Source organism: Phalacrocorax aristotelis, chromosome 6 (genome assembly GCF_949628215.1).
Source record: "Phalacrocorax aristotelis chromosome 6, bGulAri2.1, whole genome shotgun sequence".
Taxonomy (NCBI): domain Eukaryota; kingdom Metazoa; phylum Chordata; class Aves; order Suliformes; family Phalacrocoracidae; genus Phalacrocorax; species Phalacrocorax aristotelis.
The window spans coordinates 47,619,476-47,636,485 of record NC_134281.1 but is presented as its reverse complement, the minus strand read 5'-3'; the positions used below and the strand labels follow the sequence as shown (position 1 = coordinate 47,636,485).

General features: G+C 37.7%; 2 protein-coding genes across 4 annotated transcripts in view; both read right to left on the bottom strand.

Annotated features, from left to right (window-relative positions):
• AGBL4 (AGBL carboxypeptidase 4) overlaps positions 1-17,010 on the bottom strand; it is a 991,536-nt gene that overhangs the window by 366,424 nt on the left and 608,102 nt on the right. The gene's annotated exons all lie outside the window — the stretch shown is intronic.
• The window catches only part of BEND5 (BEN domain containing 5), a 32,450-nt gene continuing 15,801 nt past the window's right edge, over positions 362-17,010 (bottom strand). For 2 of the 3 annotated variants that reach the window (XM_075097669.1, XM_075097667.1), the window contains 4 exons: positions 15,392-15,767; positions 9,012-9,160; positions 4,274-4,487; positions 362-555 (listed from right to left, as the gene is read on the bottom strand). In XM_075097669.1, coding sequence (XP_074953770.1) covers positions 395-555; positions 4,274-4,487; positions 9,012-9,160; positions 15,392-15,686 — 819 coding nt within the window. In that variant the 5' untranslated portion in view covers positions 15,687-15,767 and the 3' untranslated portion in view covers positions 362-394. The remainder of the gene's footprint in view (positions 556-4,273; positions 4,488-9,011; positions 9,161-15,391; positions 15,768-17,010) is intronic. The other variant, XM_075097668.1, reaches the window with a different exon arrangement.

Genomic DNA, 17,010 nt, shown 5'->3' with positions numbered 1-17,010 from the left:
CCATAGCAAAGTGGATTTTGTACAGTTTTTCCTTCTAAGCAGATGTTTACTGCACCTAGATCCAACTAACTCCAGCAAAACAAAACGTAGGCAAAATGGGTTGGTGTTTGCAGAATTACAACCTATATACAGAACTGCAGGTAACATACTGAAACTCATTAGAAAAAACCTTTGAAAATTCACTGTTTCATTGTGAGTGGACTTACAATATATCTTACATTATTTAAAAGCAGGTTACACCATAGAAAGGCTTTTGACAGAACCGCTCAAAAAACAAATCAGTTATAGAAGGAGAGTAACGCTTCAAGTCAGCTTCTCCCATCAGCAAAAATGCCACACAAATCAAAAAACAACACTTAAGTAAAACACTAAGACTTTATTAAAAATCCAAAATTTATTGCAAATTGTATTTTGCACTTTCCCTCCTTTCTTCATTTTTACATGATTTATTGATATCCATGATTTTTTCACAGATGTACTTGTTGACTTTGGAGAGTCTCTGTGCAATTTCAGTTTCATCCACAGTTTCTTGTGCTATTCTATCATACAAACATTCTGGGGAGAAAACAGAAAAGGAAAGAGCCATTAGGATATTTTTTGAAAAGAATATAGCCCTGTATTGGGCTAACTACTCAAGAGTAAGCACTGAGTAAGCACTGTGTATATCTGTTGCAAGACACAGAAGCTTTCATCAATTCACTGGCTACCTTGTTAAAGACAAGATTTTTCACCAGGCTTGAATCTTTGGCATGACCAACTTCCAGTTATGCTGTGACTACATTAATAGGCTTTCTATACAGAAAGAAGGCTAAATCCAACCTTTTCGAGCATCAGTCTTGCCTGCCTAACTCTTGCACTTGTCCATATCTCCACAGCAGATTGAGGATCTTCTCCCTGCTGAACAGCCTCACTAGAACTAGAAAATATGCCCTGTCCCTGGGCGTATTTTGCTTTTATTAGTAGATTATTCAGGGTGAGAGCCATCTTCTTGCATGTTTGCACAATGCCCTTTGTGAACTTAACTGGGATACAAAAAGCAAGGACTAGTAATAACTGCAAAAGCAATGAGGGCAATGACAGTCGAGACCATTCTGCTCCACAGAGTCAGTAGTTCAGTGCCAGAATCCTGCAGAGGTTACTAAAATCAGAGGTGGTGCAACACACCCAACTCCCTCGAGCCAGGCAGGTTTTGGTTTTTTGTCTTCATAACCAGACCAGTGTATTTGGTTGTATAAGCTTCCCAGACTGATTAAACAATCTCTGTTCTGCTTTGCCTAGTAATCTATTCCAGTAACCATTTATTGCTTCATACACAGAAAGCCATAGAGATTATCGTTTAATTAACACAGTTTATAACATTTCTAATGCATCATATTAAAAAGTTATGAAAATTAAGTACTATGCACGCTTTGTAGTTCATTTGGAAACCTCTCAGAAGTTTTATAAAAGGTTATTTTGCATTAACAAGGTTTATAACAGTGCTCACGCATCACACTTTTTATAATTTCTTTATTACATACTACACAGTAGGGATTTTTAAGAAGCTAGAGATATCAGCCACATTAAAAGCTAATGCTGTCGTTCAAAAATCTATTAAAGTTAGTCAGTCTGTGTCCACAGAACGATGAGAACGTCTAAAATAATGTGAATTTTATGTTGTAAGATGTACTAAATATAAAATAAATAAAATTAATCAGCACGCAGCCTGATAGCTGAAGTGCTGATCATCAGTAAACTAAGATTTGAAATACAGCACGTAAGAAGATGCATGCCACTGAGAACCTGAAGAACCCAGTGTGTTTGTAGGAGATGAATTTGTACTACAACCACCTCAGCAATACTCCCAGGTTGTGGCAGATCCACCTAGTAAGGTGAACTTCCAGTAAAAGACAGGTATGTTATTAGCTTAGCCACAATGTTAAACAAAGAATCACTTGACAGAACTCATGCATCAGCTGTGATTCTTGAAGTCAGTGTGACCCAGACAGACCCATGATCATCACAGGTTTTCCTCTTCCATCTCTATGAGGGGCTGCAGAGACATTTTAGTAGTCACACAAGGATGCTGGCTTAGGGGCTCCAATGAGTGGTTTTGGAGTTCTGCTTCTTCTTTGTCTTTTGGCTTTAGAGGAGCATACAGACCCCTTTGTATTTCTGACTGGACCAGAGATTCAAGCAGGCCTCAAAGACTAACAAGTAGATTTACGTCTTCCTGTGATGCCTGACCCAAGTCATTGGCCATGTAAGCTCTAACTTCCTTGCATTTCACCATTCATCTATTTGCCACTTCTTTTGTTTTCTTCTCCATAATGTAATAACACCTTCCTATTTGATCACTTCCAGCTTTCCAGGAAGGACTGTTGGCACGATGGGGCAAGGCCTGCTAATATTGATGCAAATGCAAGGGACACATTGTGGAAAATCATGGTTACGTGCTACCCAGTACTGCTGTTATAGGAAGTTTGTCTGCTGCCACCTAAAACATTGGCAAAGCAGTTTAACTGATCCAAGAGGAGACTGTACAGTCTTGAGTCTAACAAAAAGGGTGTCAAAGACAAAGTGAAATAAACACTGGAAAGAGGAACATGGAAAACCAGGGTGTGGAACAGTAGAATTCAAATAAGGGCTGAGGCTGGAAGCAAAAGTATGACAGAAAACACAGAAAAATGAGGAAATTGGGAAGAGCTGTATTGCTGCACAGTGTAAAGGTATGGAAGAGAAGAAAGGGAAGGGCCCCATCTGCCTTTCACCATGTACCTGTTGGAGCATACTCCCAAACTCACTGTAGTCAAAACAAGGGGAGTTAGAAGAAAACTATCATTTAAATGGCTCAAGCAACACAGACTGGCCCTGACTGAAATAGAAGAAATTCTCAGATAAGCAACCTTGCCAGCAGTGCTGAGCAGCAACAGCCTCCAGCAGCAGGGAAACCAGAAAGCTCTTTGCAATGGGCCAGTGAACAATAACCCCTTTTTACCATGTGTTTCTGGGTGTGAATCTGGGTAACCAAGTGTCTTTCCCATTAGGAGCTGACAAGGGTAGCCACAGCCACAGAGTTGACTCCTTACACGGCCAATATATCATTGCTTTGCTACATTGTTAGGATTGTACCAAAAAGTCCCAGCCAAAACTAGAAAATCAGTATGGAATAGCTTGCACTTCCACATATTTTCTTAAAGCAGATTAGTAAAAAAAGCCCCATGTCTTTTACTCATTTCTTACAAACTAGGAAAGATGACAGTACAAAGATCAGTTTCCAACTTTTCCCCACACAACACACACACACTCTCTCAAGGAATCGCATCTCCTACTTCCAAAACATGGTACTTGCAAGGCAGATTACAACAGCTCTTAAAGAGCTCATACTTAAGAGCACATAGCAACTAAGAACAGGAAATGCAGAGTAATGAAGCTCAATCAAATAGGGGGATTTCTTTCAGCCCTACTGAAATTTAGTATAGACACAAAACCTAAAATTCCAATTTCAGTATATATTCCATGAGGAACCGACTCAGTTCTGACTTAAAAAGAAGCCTGAAATACCAAGAGAGACAGAAATGAATGCAAAACACAAGCATGATCATACAAAGGGACTGAAAGTCACTATTCATTTTATATAAAGGACGAGGCCTTCTCTCTCTCAAACCACTACATGCATGGACTCAGGCTTGCAGTTACTGAAAGTGTCATTCCAATTTTTCCTGCCAGATAGGTCAGCAATTTACACTTCCTGTTCAAATTCCAAATGAAATGCAACAATTAAATTTTACTATTTCCATTTTCTCCACTTAAAAGGGGGAAACTGTTCTTTCTTGCCTTTGAAGGTATGCTTATTTTTATAGTCACAGCTATAATGGTTTCTGTGCCTCATGCCAGAGTTGGCTAGATTCTAGATGAAAGAAGTGGTAAAGCTACTCTCAGGCTTGTTAAAAGGAATATATGCATTTTTAAAAAATCACTATGTTATGAATGAACACCAGAACAACATGTTGTTCTCCAGGCTCAGAGAGTCCTGTCCTGCAAGTGGATCAAAGTGATGATCTTCTTGAACCTTACTAAAGTACAACTCTTCAGCTGTGAAGGCCTGCACTGTGCACAGCTATTGCAATGTGTTTTACATTTCCTGGATATGTATGCACTTCACAATGCAATAGCAATCTGAATTACAATTTTTAATCAGTTAATTTTATATGAGCTGAAAAGAAGCATCTTTCAACTCAATGATTAATAGTTAAACTCCAAAGCAGGAAGCAAAAGTTTTCAAATAACCTACCTCTGACAATGCTTAATTTGTGAGGTGAGAGAGGTGGCTTGGGAACGGCATCTTTCTTTTTTTTGGTTGCAACTCCTGTGACACTTCTGTTCTTGAGAACATCTGTTCCCCAAATCATAACCGCTAGATTTTTTGTATACTTTGAATCTCCTTGTGTTACTTGCAGCTGGTGCCATTTCTCCTCATCTACCCAAATTCCACTGCCAAGATGGACCTAGAAGGTAGTAATAATAACAACTTATCTATGGTATGTAGCACACAACAGTATCCAAGTGCTGTAGGAACATTAATATTAGGTACTATAACAACAGTAATTAGGGCTGAACAAATCCATTTTGCCTAATTCTGAAGCTTCTTCAACTTTGTGGGTCAGGGAGTTCAAGTCAACCTCTTATATAGTTCCTTTCTGTATTCAGTTCTTCTTGCCCTCTACTTCCCCCCTCCCCACGCATAGCCTACCTCATGAAAGACTGGTCATGATCAGAGACAGAAGGAAACAGTAAACACATCCAGTATTATATAGATATGCACAGCATATAAACCAAGCAGTTGCACCAGCCTAATTCAGGAGCAAGATGAAACACTGTCTTTACTACGAAAGCTTCCCTTTGGCTGAAATAGGCTTTACCCAAAGCATATTTAGAAGGCAGTAAAGGGGGAAATACTTCCTAAGTTGTATCCTGTACCTGTTCATAAAATTCAGGCTGATCATTTTACAGTAACTAAAGGGGGAAAAGGGGATTTTGAGAGCTCCAATTTCAATATAAGCAAAGGGAGTTTGGAAGCTCTGTAAAACTTCCAGTTCTATCATGAAGCCTGCCTATCATGTATGATCAATCTACCCAGGTGAACACTGTTTTGTGGTAAGGCAATGACCTATTGCTGCAACATCATAAACTTCCCACTATCCAAACAATGGCTAGCAGAGATATTTCACTGAAGTAGTAAAGCAGGATAATGTGGGTACTGGGAAATGCTGTGTGAAGCTATTGTAGCATCTCCAGAAGGAAGCTGCTCAAGTCTAGTTCTGCTTACGAGCACTGCTCAGCGTTGACACTCACAGAGCTACACCGTATCTCTACCCCAAGATTCTGAGTGCTCCAGACTTAAGATGAAAGCAGGATGAGAATCTGAGTACTGTCCTTAGGCTGGCGCTACATACGTTTGAGCTGACAGTTCTCCTGATAACCAGGACACCTTCAAGCAACAGCAAGGAAAATAACTCCACTAGTAGTCAGCCCAGGTCTGACATCAACGCAACCAGTAAGCCCAACTGGACACAAGTGCTGGCCCTGTGCAGAGCCACAGAGAGTATTTTGTACCATGTATGTCCATGCTCCTAATTCCTGAAGTACAGTGCACACACCTGAACTACCTCTGCACACAGAAAGCTTTGTTAACATGGTGATGAACTTCATTTGGTTGGACTCACACTTGCTCATCAGCCATGACAAGCTAATGCGTGACCTGGCTGTTCTAATTACTGATAAGAGTTCACTACAATGGAAAGGAAGAAGATAGAACTTACTTTCAGATGATTCTGTAAAAGTGCAAAATACCAAAAATATGTACCGGTTGGATTGTTATATCCAAAATGCAGGTTTCATAAAATCTGATCAAATGGAGGTTCTTTCCAAAACACTAACACTTTAATCATGAGGAGGCAGTAAATTTTTATTAAAGAAAACCCTGTGAACAAAATGCTACGACAAAATTATATTAGGAAACTCTGCCTTAACTGTTTTGCTCTTAGTTTTTCATGTTTTTACTCCCTCCATGTGGCATTACATAAACTGTGCCTGCTACCCATAGAGATCCGAACAGTATCACATAAGTCCCATTAAATGCAATGAAAACTGGACAAAACTACTGTAAAATTTTATATACCCATAATTTTACTGCCTGTACTCAACCAAATACCATTTTTCCTTTAAATGGAAACCTGCTTTAATTATTAATGAGGGCTATAACCCAAAGAAATTTTTTTATTATGACTGCATCCTTCAAAAGCAACTAGTTGTTTAAAAACTTAAATAGAAAAATACGAATGCTTTGGCTACCAGCTACCTTACAAAAAAAAACAAATGAAAAGTTTAACTTCCTCAAAGCATAAAACCATAAAGCAAGTTGCCTCTCCTGCAGAATTTTCTACACTAAAAGGATTCTAAGAAGCTTTTCACAAGTCCACGTGGTATTTAGATTTTGTAATGGACAGAAATAGAACTAATAATAGGCATAACATGAACACCCCTTTTTTTCCTTCCTTCTCAGTTGTCAAGCCTCTTCATAATGGCTTAAAAAAATTCACACTCTTTTTGTACTCTCTACATATTTTGTAAGACAACTTTAATCAGAGTGAGCAGTCTGTGCTCAGAAACCAGTCATGTTACAATTGTAATTCAGTTACTTCCGTTTTCATCTTGGAAAAGTTAACTGTAAAAATGAGTTTAAGGTACTTAGAAAATAACTAAGATTAGGAATGTGGCATGCCAAATTTTGGATGCCTATATTACACTGGTTGTCGACTGCTGTATTTGATCAAAAATCTGATTCCCCTCTGCCAAAATTAGGGTTTGTCTTTGCTAAAGATTGTTTAGTCTCTTAAGCTACTACATTATTCATTAGCTTTAAGTTATTTAAAAGAACACAAGTTACAGCAAATACTTTTAATATTTATGTTTCAGACAGATCATCTCTTCTTTGAACATGCCTCATTTATTAAAAAAGTTATCACTGGTTTGAAACACCTACGGTAACAGCAATTACGTGACAGACAGCCACAGACACAGAAATCTTATGTCTCCCTTTTTCTATTTCTAGCACTGTTACGGCAAGGAATTTAATCTGTCCATGTCTCAGTTTACCTCTCTTTAAAACAGACTCGGTACTGCTTCCTATTACTCCCAAAGCTATGGGAATGTTACTATACTCCAGATTCAGAAGCCATTTCCTTCTTGCTGGAGGAGCTGCCCCCATGGGCCAGACCCTTGGCTTGATGAAATCAATGGGAACTTTACCCCCAATTTCAGCAACTGCAGGATCCACCTTCAAGCAAACGCAACAGAAACAGCAGCAAATTCAAAGCAATGCTCACCACCATAACTGCGCTAACCTGTGCAATATATCTAAAATGTATCTCAGAAGATGAACGCTTCACACCCCCCCTTCTGTTCTTTTCTTTCGATGAATGCCACAGGCTCTTTTTCAGTAACTCTGTTCTCCCTCTGGAGGGGAGAGATTTATCTGCTTTGAAAGAATCCTAAGATCAAATCCAATGACACAAAAGGCAAGATTTCTAAACAAGTATTTCAACTACTCTAGTGGTGCACGTCAATAAAGTAGTAACGAAAAAAGGCATAATTAAGGAAAACTGAAAAAAACCACCCTCCAACACTCTAAATAAATTATTAGTTCAAATTTCTGGCATCTGAGCTGGCTGAAGTCCCAATAAATAGCCAAACTTAAAGAAAGACCAAAATTACAATAAGTAAGTTAAAGAGATGTTAATATCTGAAAAGACAGAGAAAACTTCAGCAACAGAAGTGCCAAGAAGCTGGCAGATGAGATAAAGGTGCAAGAAAAGCTGCATATAATTACTAAGGACATGTCCTATCCCACAGATGTTAATCAGGAAAAAAAACCAAAGTAAACCAAACTCTCGCAGTAATACAGGCTAAGTTTTCCTTGCACAAATATACATAAAATATACAAGCAAATCATATATGTTAAATATATTAGGCAAGAAAAGCTATCTGAATGAAATATCTTTCAAACTGTCAAGATTATTCTATTTGTCACATAAATTTTGTCCGCAACTATTATGTCGAATTCATCTTCAAGAACGACAGACACTTGTACAGTCAATCTTGTAACACAGATCTGGAAATGTAATATTTCATGCTATTCCAGCAGTAATTCCACCGTGCACCAAAGCTGAAAGGGACATTTCCTCCTAAAAGGTTCTCAGACTATGGTACCGAATGCATACATATCTTAAGTTAACAGGATCTGCACAGGCAACTCTGAAGGACATAGAGTTTTGTAAAAGAAATAAAATGTTCATTTAATGACAGTGGCAACAGCTATAAAAGCAGACTTCAGTAGATGAGCAGACAATGTGTTAAACAGCTGAAGTCTGAAAAACTATCAGTCAGGTTCTGGCAAACTGTAGCCAGATGGTATTTCACCAACTTTATAAAAGTATCTGTTAAGCAGCACTGCATCAGCTCAATTCAGTGGCAACACTCCTAACAGATTCAAGGGAGCCCATTTTCATTCCAGGGTTCATAATTATCTACTGGCCTTCAATTCAACCAAAACATGAATGCTTCCCTGCAATAGGACTACAGCACACTAAAAACGATAAAAGACTGTTTAGAAAATGTATTTTGTTAAACCGACTAATGCAATTTTATAATGTGGGTTACTGACTCTGGCCTGTATTTGGTGTGACACCAATTGAAGACTATGCCAATGTGCTTGTGCAGGTGTATTTAATAATTATATTCCTTGTGTTACACAGCATTCAATGCTCTCATCACTGAGAATAATTTTCTATGCTGTTCATATTTGTGTAATTTTGTAATTTTCCTTGGCATAATAATATGCCTTTATAAAAGTTGAGGAAGTTTGTATAAGCTGCTACCATGCAAAAACCCCAATGTCATAAAAAAATTCCACATGAAAATCACCTGATGGACATTTACAAACTATTCATGTTATATTTAATTTAAAATACCTTTCCATTCTCGAGAATATACTTGTCCATTACTGGAACAGGGGCAGGATAGTACGATGATGTATTTGCTTCCTCATTGAAGGTCTTCTGTACCTCAGGTTCAGGCTCAATTGTTTCTGGTTTTACTTTTTCAAGCTCAATGGCAGGTCCTAGACAGTTAAGAAAAGAGAGCTGTCTGCTATCCCAGAGAAAATGAAATCAATCACTTCATCACCCATGGTTAGCATAAAATAACACATTAGTCATTTTCATTTCAAAGTTAGAAAGCGTTTAAACCAAAATCCCACTTCCGAATGTCAACAAATAAAAGCAGGATAAGTAACCCTGCTTTAGAAATATTAAAATGTTTAATTTCAATTTAAATGTTTATTTTTATTCTTAAATCATATGGACAATTACAGCTATGGGTAAGATTGCTTCAATGCACACTATCGAAATTATGTTAAAATGACACTGAAATTATAAACCAAAAGCAACAATAGTAATTCTTCAAATAAGAATTACTATATAGTTGCATAGAAACCTGCATAATTTACTGTGATATTATATAAATTATCCATATAGAATTACAAATTTCATAGAAATTTGAAACGTCTTTAGATATAACAGAGGTATATTAAAAATAGTGAGGATCTACAGAAATGCTACAAAGGAAACAGGCTTAGGCTACTTATGCTAAAGTATCATGCATAGAAAGAGTATCCAAGGTTAAAAACCCCACATATATCAGAATTTTGATTGACCAATCCATCCAACATACTGATTTTTATTTTTAATGTAATCAACAAAAATTAAGGACAGATTAAACAACATAATACTACTAAACATATGTTTGAGGCTTCAGAGGAGGATAATTATTTTGTCAGTCATCAACTTTTCCAGATCAAACTTATAAAGTGTTCCTAAAAAGACAGAAGAACAAAATAAAATAACTTGTGAACTGGATTTCATTGTTCCATTTATTCCAGTGGTTAGACTAGAAGTCTAGGAACAGGCTACAGCTCCAAGCCTATCATAGTCTCTTGATGTCTGTCTCTGGGCTCACGAGAAGCTCCAGCAGCCACTGAAGTTCCACACAGGGATGGTGGTCCATTATCACAGCAAAGCTGCCAGCTTAGACCTGGACACCAGAGTAATCAGCCAGTTTCAAGAACTATAGGATAAACTCACCCACTTGTAATAACTATATTGTACCAGGTTGGTTCTGAAAGCGCTGCAGCACCCTATAGCCCAACCCTGACATCGTCAACAAATGACGATTCAGTTATCGGGTCACCATCAGGGTTCAGCATCCCTCCTCAGTGTTCGTACACAAAGACTAAGCCCTGAATAGATCTAACTCTGCAAGTCAAGCTGGCACCAGAACTCCTGTCTTGAGTCACGTTATCTTAAACAGTTCCTGTACCTGGAACAAGTATTCATTCGTCCTCCTTTGCATAGTTTCATTTACAGATTATTATCAATGATATCAGCATTTCCTCCACAGTCAGCATTTGACATTTATCCTATAGCTTATTCTACACCTACATAGCTAGCTAAATATTCTCAGCTGACTGCCACTTGACACTCAGTAACAACTAAAAGTTGTCTTGGCAACTCAGACAACCCTATACTGCAGTGCCACCAACAGAATGTCTTAAGAGCCATATGCAATGCAAGCATGGCACAAATAGTCACAAAGACCATATCATTTGCATTATAATTTCATAGTAATCTTAATCAGCATCTCTACTGTCATGTATATGCAATTGGACAACCAAGAGTAATTAAACCTTCTATACATGAGGCTGCTAAACTGATTCAGAAGAGGAAAGACCTGAACTGATTAAACCACCCAAAGTCTGCACACATCTCAGCGTGGGCACACCTGAACAAGCAGATGCAGTGACATAATTGCCAGCATAAACTTAAGAAGCGATCTTTTTAAGAACACATTCCTCAACAAAGTGCTATTTTGAGTTTTCTTGTACTTTGAAAGTCACTTTGAGGAAGACACCAAAGTACAATCACCTTCTTCCTAGAGGTAAGCGTTTATCTCAGTTTAAACACTTAATAGTTGCTATTTAGAAGTCTCTTACTGTCTCCTTTATACTCATATATTGACACAGCTGGGATTTGGTTTCCAGAGTTCCCTAAGAAAAACAGCTGATTAAAGTCCCCATAACCAGAGCTCTAACAGGTCAGAAAACACTCTATTGCAATTAATGCTTTACTGCTTGCTTAGAAGTCACCAACAGAAAGGCTTTAAAATGTCTTCTTTTATACTCTACTTGTCTTTTCTCCCCAAACAGAAATCTGCCTCTAACTAGGTAGTCTTCACAGCTACCTTCATCAGCTACTAAAAACTGCATTTTCAGTGCAGCATGTTGTGAATCAGACACGCAACCCACATTATTGCCTTACTTCTAATGGGAGCTGTGTGCCCACAACAAGAGTGGTGTACCACACACCATACTCTAAAAGCTTCCTCTCTCTGTAGCTCTCATGCTCTGCGTCTTATTTTAAGGATGATAAATGGGACATACAAAAATATATGCCACTATCTAAAGGCTTAATTAACAATGATAGTACTTATGTAATCAGTATCATTAAAGAAAAAGACAATTCTTTTGAATGCAAAAAAGCAACAAATGTTTTATTGCAAAATCTTTCTCCTTCTGACTGTAAAGCTTCCATCCTATCTGAGAGGCCAGCAACTTCAAATGAAGGTTGAAGAGGTAGAAGGCTTCCCTTCATCACCTCTTTTCCTCAAAAATGCATCTTAGGCTACACACTACTCAAAAATTAGTAAATAAGCCAAAACAAATTAACTGATACAGTGCTCAAGATACATTTGTAAGCAGCAAGCTGTTTTCCCACATGGTCTACCAGAATTTCAATGAAAACAACAGGAATCTGAGAAGGGGAAATACACTATATATATGGTACTTCCTGTGCTCATACTTGATGGAAAGCTTGGATTTTTTTTTTTTACATCAAAAAGCCACACAAATCTAGAAAACCCGAATAACAGTAATTCCTTACTTGTGGCAAAACACAAATACCATTTCATTCCCCCTATCCTGGTGTCAGTCCCAAGACACTGTAAACTGGATCACTGAAATTAAACTGGGATTAAAAATAATCACCTGGGGCACTGTGTGTGTGTTGATGAATGAATGTCAATGAACAAAAGTGAATATACTCCCTGACTTTAGAGCAACACTAATTCTTAGCAACACAACATGAAGATGCAGTATTTATCAGGGAGTGAAAAACACCCAAACATTATCCCTGATACAACTTTACTACTCCTGGCCATATACAACCATAGTAAACTGCACAGATCTTATCCTGGAGACAACTTTTTTGTTTTAAAGAAGTTTTTGAAATTCCTATCTTTTGCAATCCACAGACTATTTAAAGTTAGGCCTATAGGGAAGAGTCAGTGATTTAATTCTCTAAATCACCTCACTTTCTGTTGATAAAAACAGGGCAAAGAAGTGTGTTTTTAGGTGCAACAGATCAAAGACAAACTGCAAAGGCCTACGATTGCAGGGCTTTCTGATCCCAAAGTAGGCAAGGGAAAAGAGGCTTTGGCCACGCACATTCTTCAGGGAGCGCAGGCAAGGGATACCGTAACCTTTTCCATGACAGTCATCATGTTCCCCCTTGCTTTTGTCCCTACAGCTCTGGTCAAATGCCTGCCTCCTCCAGAAAGGGAGCATATCAAAATCATAGCAAAGCTTCAATATATCCCCATGGATCAGTACTGATTTCACTACTGTCATTTGCCACATCTGCTTTCAAGGCTCTTTTAAAATAAAGAGCAATTCCACGTCACCATGTAGAAGATTAAGAACTTCACTCTTCCCACAAGGGTGGCTCAGGTTTAGTAGCAGAGATGAAGGCCTAGGTCTAAAGCAGAATACATTGACTTCTAGCTTCTCACTGAAATCAACATATTGATGGCAAATTAGGAGACTGAATACTTGACTGAATGTTAGCTCAAGAGGCTGTTCTATATCTGATCTGCAAGTTTAAAATGGCAACAGGCACGCGTTTCCCACAGCTGCAATTCATCAGCACAAAACAGCTGTCATCTCATGCAAAGAAATCAGAAGTCTCTAAGGTGAAACAGAAATGCAATTAGTTTGCATTAAGTCCAGCCTGCTAGAAGTGCAGCATAACATAAATTACATGTAATTTGAAACTGTAGGTTTAAGAGATCGCTGCAACAACTAAAGATGAATTCAGGATGTAATCTATTTTCTGAACAATTTTCACAGATTATTCACATACCCAAACATACCTCATTTATACGCTGGAAAAGTAAGGAAGACAAAAGAAGTCTTTACATATCTGTTTCTTGATTAAAAGTAGCACTTTTTCATACTGCCATCAGACTCCCTAATTTATAATTTGCTGAAGATGCCTCCCTTTCTAATCATTCATAAGTTTTGTACTGATCTTTCACAGTAGAGAAACAACCAGATCCTAGAATGAGGCTACAAGGAAAGGCAAGGGTTATCAGCAGTTAATACACCGAGTCATAGGAAACACATCCTGTGAAGGACACAGCCTGTAGGGCCAAATTCTACTTTTGTCATCCATGAAAAGTTCCATACAAGTAACAACAACAAGGGATTTTTTTGGAAGTTACCTATAATTTATAATTATCCAGCTATGTGATTAAAATAATGTGTCTTCAATGTAATCGAGATTTATTTTCAGTTGTAAAGCAGGTACCAGACTGATACAATGGAAATTCAAGCCCAGTATTTAGAGAAGATTCAGCACTTTTTCCAAGAGGTTTAGGTTTTTGGGTGCTGGGTTTTTTTTTTTCTTTTTCTTTTTTTCTTCTAAGCTTTCTTGATTTGGCTTAAGTAAAAATGCATCCCTTCTTTCTTAAAGTGAAAGAAACGAGACAGAATTCAGAAGCTGTCTTCGTTTCATTGCTAGTCTCACCACTCAAATTGCTGTCAAGTCTACCAACTAAATTGGTATTTTATGCTGTTCAGCCCCATTGCCTACTAACATCTGGCTGGTACTCCATTCACATAAATTCCAGCTAACTACTTGCAGATGAAGAAACATCTTTCCATCCAAGGAAAATTTTAGAAAGCTCAGTGGAATCTACTGCCAACCACATCATGTTTTTTCAGACTGTGGAAACCTTGCCTATTTAGTTTTATTTGAAAAATTAACTAGAATGTTTATAATAAGTAATGACATTTTAATTATGCACAGTGTAACAATGATGAGCATTCACAGTCAAACACCCAGTTAAAATTGTCAGATGCTACTTTGAGAACCTGGCTCCAAACTTGCAGACACACCTTAACACATGCTACAGCACAGGCACATGCCTCCTCGGGTTCAAGTTTGTATGTTAATGTAACTCAGACCCACATGCAAATTACATGCACTCATTCAAGTCAAGTAGAAGAGCCAATATCCAATTTACATGCAAAAATTAAGTTTCCAGATACACAAAGGCAGACGTAAGAAACAGCATGCTACGTTTGGATGCACAAATTTTAACCAAGTTTCAGTCACCGAGCAAATCTTCAACACAGCAGTACCACATTCTAATAGCAAATAAATATAAATTAGTAAAATATTTTAAGGTATTCCAAGGGTACCATCTTCAATGAAAAGGATAAACTTTTTATTTTGTCTTTTTTCCCATTTATTCCAACATAACGGTTAAATAGTTATAAACCAAAACAAATGAGCAACTGACTCAAGATATTGAAAATTCAAATCCAAATACACAAACCTGCATTTTGAAACAAGTGTTGATAAACGGGATGCTAATATAAAAAGTTTTTTTAAACTATTCTTTAACAATCCATTATTTTTCAAATAGCAATGGCATGGCTGTTTAAAGCCACTGCTAAGAAGTTCAGGAATATATCACATCCTAATGAGCTACTAATGGGAAGAGAGGGCAGAAAACGGAAGGTAACACAGTCACATAACAACAAACAAAATCCCTAACTGAAAAGAATAAAATAGTTTTAGCCCAAATACTCATTCCACTGTCTTTTCTTTCTTTTTTTTTTGTTTTAAACTGGAACATATTGATATATTTTGCAGATGATGCTTTATTATCTTTTTCAGCATACACTGGAAGGTCAAAGACTCTTTAAAATACAGCTGCTTAAAATGGAACTCTCATTCAACCACACCAGCACAAAGACCTCGACTATCATTAAAGAAAAACTCAGACATACATAGCATACAAATTCGACACATTGTACAGCCATAGCAGAAAACCCTTTTAACATTCAATGTCCAGTTTAACAACCACAGCTATTCTTCAAATAGGTTTCCATTACTATTTATCACACTTGCAAAATTCATTAAAACTAGTCCCATTTAAGTCCAGCACTTACCACTACCTAGTCTTAGAAGCAGTACATCCTGGAGTCTCCTGTTCAAGTCTCTGAGCTCTTTCATTTCTGACACGAGTGCCCCATACTCCTTTAGCTTCTTTGCCTGTTGCACGAGCTGTCTCCGTGTTCTCTCAAGCTCCTGCTGAATGTGTCTCATTTCTTCTTGTTGCTGTTGGTAACTCCTCAGCAATTCTTCATACAGAATCCGAGGAACTACAGCATCATCCATGTTGTTCATGCTTTCCGAAGTCTCCATAAAAGCCTCCTCAGGACTGGAAGTACTACTGAGACTCATCCCATTCTGTTTTTCAAGGCGAGCAACAACTGCTTCAATGCTTTTGTGTGTACCTTCACTTTGTTTCCTCCCATCTTGTCTCTGCATGTTACAATAAAAAATAAATAAATTAGGAGAGCAGTACGATGTAATACAAATTGGGAACCATTAACATTCTTGTTCTCCAAAAAAAGCAAGACAAAGTCTGCCTGCAAAAGTGTTTTGCCTAACAGATTCTTGTGGATATACATCATAACTATCATGCACATGTAATTCAGCTAACTGCATATACAAACTTCTGAGGCAGTTAAAGGCCTTTCTTTCTGCATTTGTGCAACACTTGCGAATGAGTGTATATAGGTCACTTGATTCCATATACAAAGATAATTAGTTTCTTTAAAAAAAAGTGGATCTGGATCTCTCTTCCTTTAACGTTTACCCCTAACATTTAAATTTCTGACAGCAATTGATTTTCTGATAAGTAAGAGAAAGAATCAACTATGTGCTATGTTTGTCACCTGTAATGACATCAGAGATGAAAGCAGCACATCATACGAAGCTGTTTTGCGAACAGAGGGCTTGTCCTTTCCACGCTTTGGGAGACAAAACCTTCTCTGACTATTCCTCTAGTATGTTTACCCAACGGCTCGATGCAAGTGACTGAGTTAACACTATCAGGGAACACCAAAAGAGAATTGAAAACACAGAAGATTGAAACAGTGTGTCTCATCTTCCTGATCAACTGGTTTCTTCACTATTATTGCATTGCATAGATGCATACATACATGCAATGCACATACTGCACTGCAGAGGCTTCATCTCCTTTGAACTCTCAGCAGAAATTTACCGTCAGTCATCTGCACAAACCCTATGAATTAAAGCACACCTCTTTTCTGGGGCCTGGATAGTGGTATTAAAATGTGACAGTACAGGTAAAAGTCACTAAGTTTTATTGGCCAAATATGGAAAAAAGCATTTGAACTTCCAAGGAACTGCAAGGAAAGCAAATGTAGCTCATAGGTTAGAAACAAGAAGCTGACACTATGAATTCCCATACCACAATATCCATGAGTAATGTGGCAGAAAATGAAATTATTTGATGTTACGCCTGCTCCACGCATGTTTAAAAAAAAAAAGCTGGCCCACCATAAAGAAATGTACTAGTATCATTCCTGCAGCTGCAAAACACATGAAGCCACAGAGCAATGTTTTATACTGAAGGTTGGCAGACTTTTAAAGAAATCATTTGATATCAAAAAAATAAATACGTTTGCATAGTGGGTTTCTGGCATCTGGACCTAAAAAAGCAACTGGCAGTTGTAACGGAGGGATGCTGTCCTGTTGA